The sequence below is a fragment of the Daldinia childiae genome, assembly GCF_008694065.1.
Source record: "Daldinia childiae strain JS-1345 chromosome Unknown Scaffold7, whole genome shotgun sequence".
NCBI classification, from domain to species: domain Eukaryota; kingdom Fungi; phylum Ascomycota; class Sordariomycetes; order Xylariales; family Hypoxylaceae; genus Daldinia; species Daldinia childiae.
The window spans coordinates 540027-557702 of NW_022984648.1; the positions used below are offsets into that span (position 1 = coordinate 540027).

General features: G+C 44.8%; 5 protein-coding genes across 6 annotated transcripts; 3 read left to right on the plus strand and 2 right to left on the minus strand.

The window, feature by feature from the left end:
- Positions 1-185: 185 nt before the first annotated feature.
- GL218_06441 (D-arabinitol 2-dehydrogenase [ribulose-forming]) lies at positions 186-1317 on the plus strand (the record flags this gene model as incomplete). The annotated part of the gene is made up of 5 exons (XM_033583153.1): positions 186-399; positions 465-681; positions 733-895; positions 946-1141; positions 1199-1317. The coding sequence occupies 5 exons, from the start codon at positions 186-188 to the stop codon at positions 1315-1317; spliced, it is 909 nt and encodes a 302-aa protein (XP_033433642.1).
- A 1324-nt stretch (positions 1318-2641) lies between these two features.
- Positions 2642-3869, plus strand: GL218_06442 (uncharacterized protein; the record flags this gene model as incomplete). The annotated part of the gene is made up of 2 exons (XM_033583154.1): positions 2642-2827; positions 2937-3869. The coding sequence occupies 2 exons, from the start codon at positions 2642-2644 to the stop codon at positions 3867-3869; spliced, it is 1119 nt and encodes a 372-aa protein (XP_033433342.1).
- Positions 3870-7516: 3647 nt separating this feature from the next.
- GL218_06443 (uncharacterized protein) lies at positions 7517-8226 on the minus strand (the record flags this gene model as incomplete). The annotated part of the gene is made up of 2 exons (XM_033583155.1): positions 7517-7651; positions 7747-8226. The coding sequence occupies 2 exons, from the start codon at positions 8224-8226 to the stop codon at positions 7517-7519; spliced, it is 615 nt and encodes a 204-aa protein (XP_033433343.1).
- Positions 8227-9567: 1341 nt separating this feature from the next.
- GL218_06444 (uncharacterized protein) lies at positions 9568-11904 on the plus strand (the record flags this gene model as incomplete). The annotated part of the gene is made up of 4 exons (XM_033583156.1): positions 9568-9577; positions 9644-9873; positions 11044-11300; positions 11355-11904. 4 exons carry the CDS (start codon positions 9568-9570, stop codon positions 11902-11904), a joined length of 1047 nt encoding a protein of 348 aa, XP_033433345.1.
- A 3608-nt stretch (positions 11905-15512) lies between these two features.
- On the minus strand, positions 15513-17293 carry GL218_06445 (Pisatin demethylase; the record flags this gene model as incomplete). Of its 2 annotated transcripts, none has more annotated exons than XM_033583157.1 (3): positions 15513-15719; positions 15782-16202; positions 16296-17293. In XM_033583157.1, 3 exons carry the CDS (start codon positions 17291-17293, stop codon positions 15513-15515), a joined length of 1626 nt encoding a protein of 541 aa, XP_033433644.1. The 2 variants fall into 2 exon arrangements, with proteins under 2 accessions (XP_033433644.1, XP_033433643.1); XM_033583158.1 differs by having other exon boundaries at positions 15782-16244.
- Positions 17294-17676: the final 383 nt, after the last annotated feature.

Genomic DNA, 17676 nt, shown 5'->3' on the forward strand with positions numbered 1-17676 from the left:
CGTGCAAGTCGCTTACTACCTAGGAAACGTATTCTAGCATGTCTCTCTGCGCAAGAACCCTTAGTAGGCGGTGCTCCCGCGCATCGTCTACCTTTACCAAAACCACTTTCACCACTGTTCCTATCACACAAGTTAGACCAATTCATTCCTCAAAGCCAACTTCGACAGCGCCGACCTCAAGCACCATGGCCGAATTCAATCGCAAAACCAATACAATCCCCAAGCCGCCAGACTCGAGGGAAAATCCGACGGTTGGAATCGCGCCGAGTCCAGGCGAAAATATCGGCCAGAAGCGATTAGCGGATTTTGACCTTAGCGGCAAAGTATTTATCGTAACAGGAGGCGCTAGGGGGCTTGGATTATCATTGGCAGAGGCGTTAGCTGAGACAGGAGGGAACGGTATGCCTGCGCTTTCGTTTAGAATACCCCCAACTATGACATAGGCACTTATATGGTAAATGCAGTCTACTGTTTTGATCGAGAGCCAGAGGCGGATGAGGGCTGGAACGAAGCAGCACGACGAGCTGATCAGTTTGGTGGCTCTCTTCACTACAAGCAGCAAGATGTACAAGATACGGAGGGGCTTGATCGAACTATCGCAGCCATTGCGGATAAGCACGAACGCTTAGATGGCCTTATTGCGGCTGCGGGTGTTCAGCATCTCTCCCCGGCTGTTGAATGGTTTGTTTAAGACTATATGAAGTAGAACAAGTATGCTAACGTCTCCGCTAGGACGAGGGACGAGGTAAATCGAATGATGGATATCAACTACACAGGTGTGATGATGACAGCTACGAGCGCGGCCCGTCAGATGTTCAAGTATAAGATCCACGGTAGCATGTGCTTCATTGCAAGCATGTCTGGCAGTATCGCAAATAAAGGGCTACTGTCACCCGTAAGTAAACCCAGATCATCCCTTTTCGGCATGACTGACTTGAAATACAGGTATACAACTCTTCCAAAGCTGCAGTTATTCAGCTAGCACGTAACCTCGCCATGGAATTCAGTCCTATTCGAAAAGACGGTACGGGAGGTATCCGAGTGAACTGCATTAGTCCTGGCCATATCTTAACGCCGATGGTTCTCAAGAACTTTGAGGAAGTCCCAGGCCTTCGCGAGACTTGGGAGAAAGAGAATATGAGTATGTCATCTCTCTATCTTCAGAATTCGTAATGATATCTAACGTGAAGTTTCACAGTGGGTCGATTAGCAGAGACGACCGAATTCAAAGGTGCTGCCCTGTTTCTGTTAAGCAATGCTAGCAGTTTCATGACGGGGAACAACCTTGTCATTGACGGTGGCCATACGGCATGGTAGAGCTAGCTGCCTCCTGTTTTCATATCGGAGTTTGGCTGCCAATGCCCGGAGTTTATATCAGGAAGCGAGCATTTCCGAAAGCTGTGTGCGAAGCGGCTCAATGGCGAATAAACATGCTGAATCTGTTGCGACGGCTCAGTTGTATCTTGGCTGCATGTGTTAACGACTCAATGATGGATGAATGATATTCTATAGACTCGTATGTATAGTATTAATGCACTCATAGAATTTAGAATGATCTCAGTGGCTGATCTATTTAATCCCCTTGAGATGCGAGCCAAGATTAGCCGTTATTAGGGTCGATGGGAGTGTAACACTCTATGCCGCGTCGTTGGGATCTATGTCCATTCAAACAGGGACACAGGCTGAGGCTATGTGAGGGTAAAAGGGGCGATTCAACGGTTTTCAGGTACATACTTTAGAAGGGAACGTCCTGAGGAATCTTCATGCCGTGTTTTCCGAAATCTAGGCCTAGATTTTAGTGCCCGCCACTACAGCTCAGGGGACCCTAGTGATCCATCTAGCGACCTAACGTTATAAAGTTAGTTCAGCTGTCCAGGTACGTATGCGTATGCTGTATATTAAGAATTATAATTTATTAGAGTATCTGGTGATATAATTTGACTTGTAAATCCAGTGTCTAACCCTACCTAATGCAACTACATCTACTATTTTATTAAATCTACAACGAATAATGACAACTAGAAACAAGACCAAAGTCTTCTTGTGATGGCAGAGGCTACTTAAGATTGCTAATTACCCGATTCGGCAACTAGACAAGCATTTGCCAAGTCGTGCCAAGTTTTTATCGTCCATGACGCTCAATTCTGGGGTTGACGAATCAGATCTTTCAAACAGATGGAGTCAATATCTACATTTGATACAACACCATGCTCAACTTACCTAACAGAACACCACTCATCGCGATTCTAGATTTCAATTCGTCAACTCGAATGTAAATGATTGGACTCGTTTAGCAAAAGACGATGTGACCATGGGTCGTCTCGTCTTTGTTTGCATAGCGTGATGCTCGGCTTATTTACCGAAGCTCATAACTCGTGTCATAACTCGACAGGCTTAATCATGACGTCAACTTTTGATATACCGTCATGATCCATTTTCAACTGATATTTATATAGCTATGTAGTAAGGTCGATGTTTACCAACCGTACTACATTCAGTCTTAACTTTGTACACGATTACGAGAGCTCTCTTTGCACCCTCCGTAAGTTCGAGCATCCCCTTATCGGGACTCGAATAGGAAGATCTCGTATACGCCATACCCGCATTCCCTATTTAACGCCTAACATATAACTCGGCCAATATGGGTTTCTTCAACCGTCGTCGTGCAGACGAGACAACCAATAGCCATGGTAATGGACATCGAAACAGACAAGCCCAAGATACCGTAGCCTATCCTATGGCGGTCCGTCCGAGTTTTGGCCAGTGGCTCAAAGTCACATGGCTCGATATCCTTACTATGGTTGTTATGGGTGCCATAGGGCTTGGTGTATGTTATCCTCTTCATTGATGTGCATCTGCCAAAGTGGCAAGTCTTGGCAGACTAAATCCATACTTGCTTGGCACTCTAGATAGTTTCTCTACTAACATCTACATAGGTCTACGAGGCGAAACCAGCTCCCACTCGATCGTTCCCAGTAACCTTCTCCGATGGCGAGGTCGTATATCCACAATTCGCATATCCCCTACGCAAGGAGATCATTCCGATCTGGGCAGCAGCCTTACTCGCGGCTTTGGTCCCTATCTTCGTGATTCTTCTTATGCAAATTCGGATTAGATCCTTCTGGGACGTGAGCAATGGTGTTATTGGTCTTCTATACTCGCTCATTACCGCCGCCGTCTTCCAAGTATTTTTGAAATGGCTCATAGGTGGCTTGCGCCCTCATTTCCTTGCCGTGTGCAAGCCCGATATAAGCCTCGCTAGTAACGCTCCCGGCGTTAAGGGCGCTGGTTATAACGGGGCCGGCTTCACGAACATCTACTACACTAAAGAGATCTGCACCGGCGACGAGAACCAGATCAATGACTCTCTCGAATCATTCCCGTCAGGTCACAGCACAGCGGCCTTCGCTGGCTTTATCTATCTGGCCATATATTTGAATGCTAAATTAAAGGTCTTCTCAAACTACCACCCGGCGATGTGGAAGTTAGTTGCGGTCTACGCGCCAGTACTAGGAGCTACGCTGATTGCTGGCGCGTTGACGATCGATGAGTTCCATCACTGGTACGATGTTTTGGCCGGCGGCATCATTGGCACCATCATGGCCTTCTCCGCATACCGCATGTGTTACGCCTCGATTTGGGATTGGCGCTGGAACCACATTCCCCTTCACCGCGGACAGCCATGTCTATACACTTACGACAGCGTCGAGCTTATGGATGCCTTATGGACGCGCAAGGCCGGATGGGGTGCTGGAGCCTCGAGTTACGGCGGTAATGGGCAAGGTACAAGCGGCCACGGCGGTGTGACTGGTTTCCAGAGGAAGCCGGTTGGGAGCGGTGCTGCTCGAAGAGGTGATGATATTGTCTAAATGATTATATCTACAATCACAATATTTAATGATTTACGACGACAAACAAAACGTCGGTGATTGGGCGAATACACGACGATGAGATATGCCATATGATTGTATTATAAACGCTTGCAGTACAATAAATAATGTTAATTGAAATCTTTGCAAACGAAACTTTCCGTCTTAGTGTGATGAAAACCAAAGCCGATAACTTAGGTCTTAGGTTTCGAATGCACAATATTATAACTTTGACGGACCCTACCAAGAATACTGTTCGCTTCGTTCGAAAGGAAAGTATAGTAGGCTATCGAGAAGTTATTATGTGCTAGGACATCCGTAACTTAAACTAATAGGATAAACACAAACTTTGCTAAAGTTTCTTAATCTAAAAATTAAATTTAAAACTATTTACATAGTTCTGATATGTTAATAATAGCAAACTTTCTCATAATCACGGACACAATGAATTCAAGGGCCAGCGATCCAATGTTGACCCAATATCCAGAAATAGAATTATTTCCAAAGGACTCTAGGTACCAACTTAACTCTAACGGATATTCCTTTCGTAGTCCGTATAAAACATTGTTAACAAAGAACAAAGGAACGCCTCACGGCCAAAGTATCACTGATTACAATAGTTAGACATGCACAAAGCAACCAACATGGACAATTGTTCAACCTTAGTCCAAGCGTTGACAACGTTACTATACAGTCTTAGCTATTTCTTGACAAAGAGTTTGTTCCGATGCACCCCAGCTTCCAGCCCCATCTTCTATCTTATAAGCCCTGTTTCCCAAATGGTATAGGAAAGTTACCCAAATAATTCGTTAGTAAAAATGGCATCATCAAATTCTTCCAAGAGCGCATATTCTGAATCATCCGCAATCTCTTCGACATCAACGGCTGAGTGGAGCCACATACCATTCGATACGTTCCAGTACAGTGTCCTCGCATTCGCACAAAATGATATTTGGCCTGATGCAAGTCCCGAAGACATAATCATCGAGAGACTGCAAGGAGGTGGATTCAACCGAATCATTGGGTTAACCCGGAAAGAAAATAGTCTTATAAACTCTGCTGAAGTCCGATATATCATACGGATTCCTCGATTCGAAAATTCACACGTAGACCGTGATGCTGCCGCTCTTGAATTTCTCGAGAGATATACTAATATATCAATACCCCAAGTCATAACATTCGACACAACCGAAGAAAACGAAATGGAGTCTCCTTATATGATCCAGAATCGTATTGCCGGCGTCGGCGTATTATCAGGCTTTCCTCAGCTCAATCATGCCGAAAAGATAAGATTCGCACGCGAATTCGGGAATGTTTTCCGCCAGCTCCTAGCCGTCAGAAGCGACATAACTGGCTCTTTAGTATTCTCATCAGACGATGGCGACCTCGGGGCAGAGTTCTGCGTTATACCGTATGGGTCCGAGGGTACTAATTTGGCAGTGCCATACAACAATACAACCACTACGCAAAGAGTAGGCGATCTCCTCTTCAGCAAATTTCGGGGTCAAATGACGTATATATTAGAGTATTCACCTGAGGCCTCCTCCAAGCTGGATCATTTAAATCGGTTTTGCTCCATGACACGGGAGTTGGAAGCCAGAGGTTGGTTTAACGATGTTCGCTACTGCCTCGCCCATCTAGATCTTGCCCCTCGCAACATATTAATCAACCCAACGTCTGATCTGAAGCAACCCATAATATCAGCGGTTCTCGACTGGGATAGTAGTGTATTCGCACCTCAATTTATGGCCTGCGCGCCGCCTCTCTGGATATGGAATTGGTTAGACGACGAAGAAGAAGACGAGCGAACAGCTAATGATGATCCGCCCACTGTAGAAGGACGTCGGCTTAAAAGGACATTTGAAAAGGCTGCTGGAAGGAGGTATATGCGATTCGCATATAACCCTGTATATCGGTTGGCAAGGAGGCTCGTTAGGTTTGCAATTGAGGGTATAATATCATCAAACCAAGAGTGGAGAGAGGCTGAAGAAATGTTAGACGAATGGGAGAATATTAAGTAGCTGGGATATTACGATGAAAATTTAAATATGTATAGGTAAATATCATTATGTTAGATACTTGATTTTTCACGGTATAAATATTAATGTCTATTGAGTCTTGCATTTATGATTCTTATGACGCGATTAATGGCTATTTCACCTGCAAGCCTATGCCTAAAAGCTACGTAGATCATATTAAGTGTACAGTTCGTTTACTTGCACATGCATTCTATTACAATAAAATTAATGTTACCTAAGGCATGGCCTTCTACTTGATATACACTATTAATGTTTCTGTATTAATTATAAGTATTATATCGGGTACGTATGCCAGATATAATTTAACTTCTTTGAACCATATCGGCTTCACATAGCTACGGCCTCGGACCTCGATCTACACGCCGTTATCCACCGACTAGCGTTTTGCTATAAAAGGGGTATATGATAATAAAGCAGCTACGTTATAGCTTAATAATGCACGGTCATATACGCTAAAAGTCTCTATTATAGCCTTTGATATTGTACAATGCCTATGTTCATCGTAAAGAATGACTAAGGCCCAAAGGAACTCCATCGACTATCTTTATTGACGAACTAAGAATATACCTAAAGAGCAATGGACTATATAGATTTATAGCACCCGATCTCATTATAGTTACGAATAGACTATTATGACGCATCTAATATTAGCATTAGCTTCAAGAGCTTAGAACAACTTTCATACCGTCTTAAAGAATATCCTAAGATGCCTAAAAGGGGAGCCACCACAACTCATCACTGTCCCGGGAAGCGGAAAGGTAACTGCCGTGGCATGAAGCTGATGGGATATTGCACTGCACATCAGATCTTATGTCAAAAGCATGATATGATTCACATGTTGGATGAGCCTTGTAAGATTTGTTTTATGCAGGCTAAGTTACTATAATCCTAAGATCTAACTAGCCCAATGTAGGCATTGAGATACAAAGGTAAATCGGGAACTAAGGGGCATCTCATATTAGAGATTCTTTATTAAACAATTTATATCTACTTTTATTCATTACCATTGTCATTTCCAGCTACAAGCCCCAATGCATCCACACGTTAAAGTTGTGAGATATCCCCTTTTGAAACTGTCATTGCCGTAGTTGTCATTTTCTAATCACACTACGCAAGAAATACAAATCTAGTTAGCATACGACATCCAAATAGGCGAATAACTCAGTAAATATTAATCTACCTCTATAAAGAGGCCTCGTAATCTATAATATACCCATAAGCTCTCGCAATTTCCCGCTGTAAATAACTCCAATCAACTCCCTCGCTATATGAATCCCTCAGCTAGAATAAGACATAGGTTTAACTTGCTTCCAGATAAGAGGATTCATTAGGACTCCCACCCCTCACGGCTTACTCTCGATATATCTACCCTCTTTCCTCGCTCGGCCTGGACCGAAGGCTCTACAATCTTGACATAGAATACCTGTAAATTTTGCATAATCGTGAAAGCTGGAGAAATTAGTTCGGGGAAGAAATCTTCCGCAACCTTTGAGATCCGAAGACGAGCTCCAGCAGATAACCATACCGTTAAGGGGTATTACCTGTCGCTTCCTGCAATCCATGCATGTCTCCATCGGAGTATAGCTCTTAGATGTCATTCTGAAACTGCTACTCGGTAGTATTCGTGTGCAACAAGGACACCATAGATGGACGTCGGTCGGTATAGTAGAAATGGTTTTGAAATCCGTCGCGAGCATCGCCCATAGTGGTCGTTGATTTGGGAATCGAATTCGAGGGGTAAGCCTACGACGAGATGATCGACGAACTGCGGGCTCGTTTCCGGCAGCTTCGGGAGGCGGAACCATTTCGGAACGATACCCAGTCCCACGCGAACCCACAAAGATAACTTGGTTCTCATCCTCTAGCTCTTCGGCGTGCCCAGGTCTGTAAGTCCATCCGCGTAAGAATTCAGGGGTAACTGCCGGGGCATTCGGGTCGAAAGATACTCCAATGGGTAGATTATTCTCTGTCCACTCGAAATGGTTAACGAAGACTTGAGAATCTGGACTCGACGGATCACTAGCTTCTCTGTCCGGTGCCTGCCCTATCGTCTCGTTACGACCGGGTTGATTGCCCGATACGTTAGTAGGGTTGGGGTTGTCGTATGTGAAGTTGTCATATGCGAAGTTGTCCAATAGGTATTCCATATTCTCCACCTGGTAATTGTTGTCTGCCATTTGTAAATTCATACCCTCTATCGAGAAGTCGAAACCTCCCAGCTCGTCATCAAAGTCTTCCATTTGGGGATCGAAATCTTCCATTCGGAAGTCGGAATTTCCCCCTACTGGGAGGTTAAAGTGGCCTACTCCAAAGTCCATGATGATGAGATGCGATCAGGCTGGCTGTAGGTCCTTAAGTATCAGTGGATGTAGATATTAGCTCTGTTCGATATTAAGAGGAAGAGGGGAGGAAACCTGTTCTGTTAAATAATAGATATTATTCCTTTTTTTGTATTACTTATAAATGATACATTGGATCACGTAGAAACGGCCAACCCTTAAGTATAGAGACGACATGATGCTACAACTTAGATACTAATATTCTTGTTAACTGTAAACACGGTACATCTAATGTCCCTCAAGGTTGTGCGTCGAGAACAGTTGACTTGGATGGATATCACTCTTAGTATAAGCAAACATCCTTAGAAACCCCAAGTAGTCGCCAGGCAACGTCGTAGAAATTTTCAAAGTTGCTACCAAACGAAATCCACGTGTGTCATTAACTGACTAAGGGACTGTTAGTGTGGATATTCGCATTATCAAGTAAATAAATTCATATTCTACTTTAGTTCCATACTTACAAGTGGGTATTAACATCTGGTTTACGGGCTAGCATAGTAGTGACACACATAGTGCAACAAAATGCCCCAGTCATGATGATATAGTGAATTGGAACAGTCTTTTGGGTCTGCATTGTGTTTTTCCGTTATCGCATGCATCATCCCCACCTTTATTATAACAGTATATTCAATTCCTACATACTAATCAAATGTATTATGTGTAAGATTGAGTAAGGTGTTGTCGGTGATTTTGCTCGAAATGGTGCATTTGGAACGTTGTGATGAGAGAATTGAGCCATGAACTTTTTACGGGTAGACTCAGGATCCGTACAGTCAATACTAGATGCTGCATCACTATTTGATCATGGACCTAGGAATTGAATATCACATCCTTATATTAGGTACATAACCCCTCAATTACCTATAGTTAAGGAGCGTTATGGCCGATATTCAACAGTTCACTTGACCGACGTAGTTGTTAACAATAAGTCTCAATTTCTACCTAAGATCTAATGCTCAATAGGGTAGTTCACGCATTCTACGTATTTAAAGAGGTTTTGCACTTTAGAAGAACTTAATATATACATCATGGATGTAACTGATACAAGATTTCGTCATGTTTAGAATGTATACGAAAACTGTAGGACTATAGACTGTAAGGGGGACATGCAGATACTATTTTTGTTGAATGGTTGTACAAGCCAAGCTTCGATCAACCGAAACAAAGCTCGGTTTCCGAAGCTAGGGATAAGGATATCTTAAGGCTACTAGACTCCCCTCCTCTAAGCCTACTAGATAGATCTTGCTCCACACGAGACTATTCCACCCTCTCTCCAGTTTCGGTAATATGGCGACTCCACTTGAGACATCACTACCTAAGATGTCTTCTAGTAAGAACCAACATCGCAGTTTAAGAATCAAAGTTATTTCAAGAGCAACATTCTAACACTCTATAGTGGACAGTAGTCCTGGAGTAGTCCCACTGGGTGTCGAGTGGCCTCCTAAAGCCGATCTTCGAAAGGACGTCTATAAGCCCCTGCCCATGATTCCTCTGGGTACTATTAATCCCTCTGAAATCATCGGCGACGCTCCTACTATCCAGGCCAAGGTTGTTATAGACGCTTTCAATAATGCCTTGTTCGATAACGATGTCAAGAAGTTGGCTAGCTGCTTCTATACCGAACAGGTATTTTGGCGAGATATAGTGGCCCTTACTGGTCATTTACGTACTTTTTCAACCCCCAGTACTGTAGCCATGGCCCTTCTGCATACGAAAAGTCTTCGGGGTATCTTTAATGACGTTAAAATAACCGGAGATGCCCACTTCGTTGAGATGAGCCCGGTCATGGTGAGTACTGCCAATTGATACTTACTACACTAGGAATTTTATTCATTATTTTAAAGATGTTCATAGATTGTGGGATATCTTTCCGCACAACTTCTCCCGCGTTGAACTGCGTAGGTAAATTGTTGTTGCTACCAGTAAAAAGTAATACGGTCACAGATTCAGTTTCGTGGAAAATTTGGGTCCTGTCGACTTGGATTGAGAATATAGTCGGGCATCCGGAGAGTGAAATGTTACTATCGACACCCAAGAGGGCTTTAGATGGGCTCGATATTATTGAGACTGATGTTCTTATTGTCGGCGCTGGAAGCTCGTAAGTCATACCCTAAGTACTTTTGCTTTCAAGCAGCTTCTTATCATTATTAGGGGTCTTATGACAGCCGCGCGACTTAAAGCCTTAGGTGTTGAGAGTGTGATCATTGATCGAAATGCTCAAATCGGCGATAACTGGAGAAATCGCTACGATTGTCTCAAGTTCCACGTGCCAACTTCCAGTTGCGAGATGCCATATGCATGTAAGATCATATTTACCCTATTTATTATAACCGTAAGAAAACTTATACTCTTTGGGAAGACTACGGGAAGGAGTTGCAAAGCCCTTATCGGCTCAATAAGCATGATGTAGCGGATCACTTAGGACAATACGCTACGAAATTCCATCTCAATGTTATATTATCAACAACGATAGGTTCGACTTCCTTCAACACTTCGGATAAGAAGTGGACGGTAAAGCTTAAGGCTGCGGATGGGAGCCTAGGAAAGATTATCATAAGCAAGCATTTTGTTCAAGCCAGCGGGATCGGATCTCAAAAGCCATACATCCCAGCGCTAGAAGATCAGCATATGTTCAAAGGTCCCAGCCTCCATTCCGTGTATTTTCGTAATGCGCAGTCTCTATCAGAACAAGGGATCATGGTAAGTAAACAGCCTATCCTTGATCATATTCATCCTTGATACAATTTTATTCTTTTTATTTTATCGTTCTTATTGCTAATGTCTGAATTTTTTTAGTCCGTAGCTATTATCGGATCAGCTAATACTGCATTCGATATCATTCAGGACTGCCATGCTGCAGGGTTAAGAACGACCATGGTAGCTCGATCACCAACTTACGTCTACCCGTACGAATATGTAGTGAATCCGCACGGCTTTGGAGTGTACGACAACCTACCTCTCGAAGTAGCCGATCGACTTATGTATACTTTACCTCCAACTCTTGACGGACAATTCTCACACGGGCTGTTTTCTTACCTTGCCTCCCAAGAACCGTAAGTTTGGCCACGGGCTTCTCCCTCCTTATGTTCTGTTGACTCATCATCCAGGGACCGCTATCTCCCCCTGGCTAAAGCAGGGTTTCCGGTCCTTGACAGTAGGAACCCGTCAGTGGATATCCAAAATATCTTAGTCGAGCGTGGTGGTGGACATTACGTCGATGTAGGCGGCACGAATCTTATCTCTGAAGGCAAAGTTGCCGTACGTGGGCGTGTCGAGCCTGTAGGCTACACTGAAACTGGACTACGCCTTTCTGACGGCAGTGTCCTTGATACCGATGCAGTGATTTGGTGTACGGGATTCGCTGATAAAGATGTTCGTACAATAGCATTAGGAGTACTTGGTGAAGCGGATCCTGATATGACTGATGTTCTTGGCCCAAAGGATATCGTAGCGCGACTAGACGCCACATGGGGTGTAGACGCCGAGGGAGAAGTTCGCGGGGTGTGGAAACGTCACTTACGTATGCAGAATTACTGGGTAATGGGAGGCGTTATCCAACAGCAGCGCTGGTGGTCTCGACCGATGGCCCAGCAGATCAAGTTGGCTTTAGAAGGAGATTTACCATCTGCTTACCGGGATACGCCGGAGCCTAATTGAAAGGGTAAGCAGAGCAAGCTTCGGGTTGGTATGAAGCTATCGAAGCGAGATGTATGTTAGCGAATTTAAATAATGTGCAAACCCAGTGAACCGGTTGATGCTCCCGGCATCAGTTGGTCAAGCCATATAAGATCATTATCTACCATCTATGAAGTGTAAAAAGGGACATCATGGTTCATCAGATATTTTATCACATATCGCATTATCGCCCACGGACTTCATCTGTCGGACGAACTAGGTAACATCGTTATAGAATTTCTTACCATCGCGGTATGCCATATTTAACGTAGGCTAATAAAGAGAGTATCTAGACAACACACAGACCTACGAGAAGATACGAATATCTAGTCTTGCGGCTATCCCACCGAGTCCGAGAATATACAGAACAAGAAGTGTGTTCTTTCTCCTCATCACTTAACGATTACCATTACGTTATCCATTTAGAACTTGTTACCCTCCATGTACACGTTTCACGAATATCCATGCATGTGGAGTGTTTCTTCGCATGGCGGCATTAAATTAATGACCGACCATATTCTTTTACGACTGTTGCTGTAAGAATACAACCAATGGGGGCTCACCATGTACACCGATCGAGGAATCAGGATCCGGTAACTCATCAGCAGGTAGGTCTCAGCGCCAAATATCGTCAAGTTGGTTGGCTGGTTATTCTACTGTTTTCGATAAGTTACCCTTAGCTTCGTTGCCGGCATTCTAAAGTCAGCCAACAGTTGTATCTTGCAACCTACTACCGAGACCATATATCGATCATATTATACTCTAGTTGCTTGAGAGTATCCAATGACTTTGCTTATTAGTCTTTTGTATTTATAGGAACGTCTTAAGTAACACATAGTTACATGTTCTTCACAGTACGATAGAAAAATGTTTCTCGTTATTTACACATCCAAAAGATATCATCCTTTCATATTTGTTCTTAGTAACTACTTTCTTAATTGAGTTAACGTTCTTTTCTTTGAAGCTCACCAGCTTCAGTTGTGACAATTCGGGGTAAGAGTCTACTAGCCCAGGGGTTCATGAAAGATATTAAATTATTGTATACTGATACCTATCCCATAATTACCCACAGTGCTCTTTTGGTATATTTCGTAGTCTATATAGGTGTAGAAGTGGATATAATCTAGGGATATACAATAAGTATCAGTAACGATATTCCAAAGCTACTTAAACCTACCATGCAACGCTCATGATTATCCACACAAGCCACGTAATATGTCTATCCTATCCTAAGCCTTCGAACTCAATCTCAGCTGCTCTGCATCTTCAGATTCATATCCATAAATAGCAGCCTGAATTTATAAAGTTTACCGAGTCCGGATGCCGGCTATACAAAAGACCTTCTAGAATAAAACGACGAACGGCACCTCTATACCGACAATGTGGGTGCTTATCCACCCCCTTAAACAGTTCTAGACAACATGGATCGTCGTGAATGATCCACATATGCCGAACCCAGTCGCATCCACCCGAAAATTGGACCAGCTCTCCTTATTCCCGTCTCAAATGTCGGCAAATCCGTATTCGTAGATGACGAACACCTACTCGCATGTCTCGGCGGCCGAAGCAAACACCGCCATGAACATAAGTGGCTCCCTCTTCTGCGTCCCATATTAACTCCTGCTAGGCATGATAGTACATACATATCAGCTACCGCTGATGCCTCGCAGCTAGGATGCTTGTCCGGCGGGTGCATAGAATATTGACCTTTGGATACCACAGCGGCCCGCCGTCGCGGCCTATTACCGTTCTCGTGGGCCTAGCCCCTAGCCCCTATAACGGTTCGCCATTGCGCAGTGCGTATGCCGCCTGGCGAGATTTGCTGCGTAGCCGATAGGTCGTGATCCCCAACAATATAACACCTACTCGCTATCGTGCCGGCTCGCTTCCGACAGGATTAGGCTGCTTATAAGCGAGCTGACCGCACGAATCTCGTCAGCATAATGTGAGAGAACTGGGTGTGGCGACGTCTTGACAGCGCTCACGATGTTGCATAACCGGTCGCTGTGGCGTTGCCTACCCCGCTCGGCGATGTCTAGAATCGACGTGCTGCGATGGGATGTGGATGGATGGATCGTTTAAGAGTATGTGATGTGTATTAGGTAACGGTGATGGAGGTGATTGTGCAAGACGCTCGGTCCCGTCGCATCCTTTGTGGGATACGATGTAGGCCCACCCGAATTCGTATGTTACTTATGTCGTCGAGAGACTGATGGAGTTTCTGGGAATATGCTAGGAATACGCCCCCTAATTTATCCTGAGGCTGCATGATTAATGCGAGTACTATATGATCCCTGTCTAGATAAGATCGAATGCCCGCGAATGAACGTGGTGCTTCGGTAGGAAGCCGTGGTTGAGATTCGGATAAATGGACTCTTGGCTTTTGCTTTTCCCAGGTCCAACTTCGGCGGCTCTGCGCAGAAATCATCCGGCCAACGAAGATATTGCTACGTAGACGTGAGGGATCGGCTTGGCATCTTATAAATCGAAGAGGCTCTTCACATGTCGCATTTGTCATGGCCTTTGATCGCAATTTGTTCTCCGAATTCGGTTGAATTTTTTTTAAATGTAAGAATTTCAAATTGTCCAATTCGAGCCGAACTCGTTCGATCAACCTACCGAATATGCGAAACACTATATACAGGGTTAAGATGTCTTAAACGAATTATATAGGTGGGACTCAACTGCCGTTATCTTGGTAAATGTTCGTTACCTGACACATACATAAGGTAACATACATATTAGACATTCGACAACGTATGATTATGAACGCGACGACGTGGCTTCATTGACAATCTAATTGCGGTGAGTATCGTCTTGGGTAAACTGGAATAGAGGTAGATAGTAACTTAGAACTTGTTTTTGTAGTTAAGAGAGAATACCATGTATGAACTTACTTGAGCATCCCTAGGATTCGTAACACATAAGAAGATGGCCAATCAGAGCTAAAACATCCCCCTCATTAGGAAAGCATGGGAATAGTTCGTGATTCGATTGGATATCGCAGAATGGATATTGAGAGACAATGTAGTTCACAATAACTTCACTCAATAGTCAACACACGGCTTAGATATAATCGAGACTTCAAAAGAAAGAACCTCTTGCTTCTTAATACTATGACTCGAGCTATTATAATCTCAAAAAGGAAAGTCAACATAATATTAGTCCATATCGCCGAGTTTGTGTAACTAGCTACACCCCTCGCAGTATTTTCTAATAGCGAAACGTCGTCATTAGTTACATCGAACTGGCTTCAGATAATCATAATACAGTAAGCAATTTACCAAGCATCTCATGGTATATATAACGCGCCTCGCGTGTATCTTGTCCATCTACAACCTCTGTGCCGTATAAACATCCTTTCGAAAGAAATACAAGGAACATAACCGCTGCGTAAAATAGTATGCAAAACATGCTGCCCAAGTAAAAAACCAACCGCCTGAGCAGTAAAGCAAAAAGTTTTTTTTCTCGTAAGCCGCGAGCCCAGCTCTAACACAACAACGCCGTTGCCCGCCGTCCCCGATACTATTATTAGTAGCATCATTAAGTTTTGTTCTTTGAAGAACTATGGGTATGAAGTCTAAGCTTTTTTATTGCTGCGCCTCCTTCTCGCTCTGCTTTCGCGAGATGTACACCTCGAGGCCTTCCTGGACCACGAAGAAGGTCGCCTTCGCCTTGAGCTCTCGGCCCGGGTAGACCAGCTCGAACTCGAAGTCGCGGAGAAGGCGAGGGATCACCTTATTAATCTCGAGTAGCGCTAGGTTCCGACCGATGCAGACGTGGGCACCACCACCAAACTATTATTGATGTTAGTATTTAGTGCACGGATGTTTCAAGATGAGGTTCCGTCGTAACATACCTGGAACATGTATCTCTCCATAACCTTGGCGTTTTCGGGGTCCTCGAGCCAGCGTTCCGGACGGAAGTAGTCGGCATCCTGGCCGAAGGTGGCCTTGTCGCGGTGCAGAACCCAGCCGTTGAGAGCGAGTCGTGTACCACCGGGGATGTGGCGACCCTCGATCTCGATACCCTCTGGGGGTACGTATCGAGCGATGTTAACACCGACCGCGGGACGCATGCGCATAGCCTCCTTTAGGCATGCCTGGAAGTACGGTAGGTTCTGAGCCTCAGTCCACTGGATGTTACCTTGCGCCGAGATTGTTCCATCACGTGCCGCCGTATCAATCTCCTCTACCAATTTTGCAAGTACCTTAGGGGCAGATAGAACGTGCCAGAAGAAGGATTGCATGGAAGAGGCAGTCGAGTCTGAACCAGCAAAGCTGTATCCCGTCGTGTTAGCTGACTGGACCCTTTGATCTTGGCTTACTAGGAAAAGGGGTAAGCGGTTAGGGTTAAGGGTTAGGTATACTTACATAGCACCATGAGCCACAGCAAAGATATCACCTTCGTGGAACTTTCTCTTGTCCTTTAGGTGGCCCTTGATCAACGATGATAGGAGGTCCTCTCGGCCATCGCCGCTAGCACCCTTACCATCACGCTCAACTTCGAAGGGGCGACGCTTCTGCATCTCCTCTCGGGCGATACGGGTGATGACCGCGTTGTTAGGGTCGAAAGCAGGAATCCACCTCCAGAGAGGGTTCCTCCTTAGCAGGCAATCAATCTCGGGGATCTGACCAACGATACCGTTGTACTTCTGGCTGTTGTCGATGGTCTTGATGGCGTTTTCCTTGTCGACGCCGGCAGCTAAGAAGCCAAATGACCTTCCAAAGGCCACCTCACCTAGCACGTCAAAGGCAAAAAAGTGCAGCCAGTCGCCAAGGTTAACAATAGTGTTTCGTCCAGGGAGACCAGCCTGTTGAAATCCGGGGATGGCAGTGTCAGGACAGAACTGATCGAGCCGGCTGACGAGGAAGTCGATGGTGTCATCGATGAAAGGGCTGAGCTGGCGCATAGCGGCCATCGAGTACGGCACGTTGGCCACCTTCTTCTTCATGGCGTGCACATCCTCGCGGATCTCGGTGAAGATATCCGGGTTCTCCGGCGGTGGGAAGACCGAGTAAAAGTCCGTCTTATAGAAACGCTTTCCGGCTGAGAGAACGTGACGAGCGACTGTTGGAGATGAAAAAGAAAGCTCGTTGGGCGAGATTCGTACGATGGGACCATACTTGCGGTGAAGTTCAATGTGGTGAAGATGAGTTTGTTCTGAAATCGTGGACATGACTTTCCAGAGACGGGTGAAAGAGGCTACGAAGGGACCGGGATATTCGCGTAACGGTGAAGCATAACGCTTATATAAAATCCGGAGGACGATGAAGAGTGGGATAAGAAGCGGCCATTGCTCCTTGAAGATGCCCCATGCTGAGAGGACGATGGTCCTCGTCGGTGAGATCGTGACCTCGTCGCCGCTCATGATGAAGAGCCTATGTGAAAGATGGTATACAAAATATATATATGGGCAAAGAGTCTAGAGAGACGCCTCTAGGCGATAGGAGTTATTGCAAATGGGTCGTGTTGAGAACTTCCCTTGCGTATATATTTGCTACACGATAACTCCTGTTGAAGGAGTCGTCGTGGGATTCAAATATAAGAAACAAAAAATAGATGACAGCAAGGCGAGTGATGTCAAGACTTTTGCTGCTGATTATGATGAAGTAATTGCTTAATCAGTCGAATTAATCAGAATCATTAAGCAGACTCAGGGTCCTCAACAATCTACGATCCCACCGTGGTCCAGATCTCCGGGCAATTTAGATATATGAATTAATCGACAGTACCTGCTGGGAGGTCGGGTAA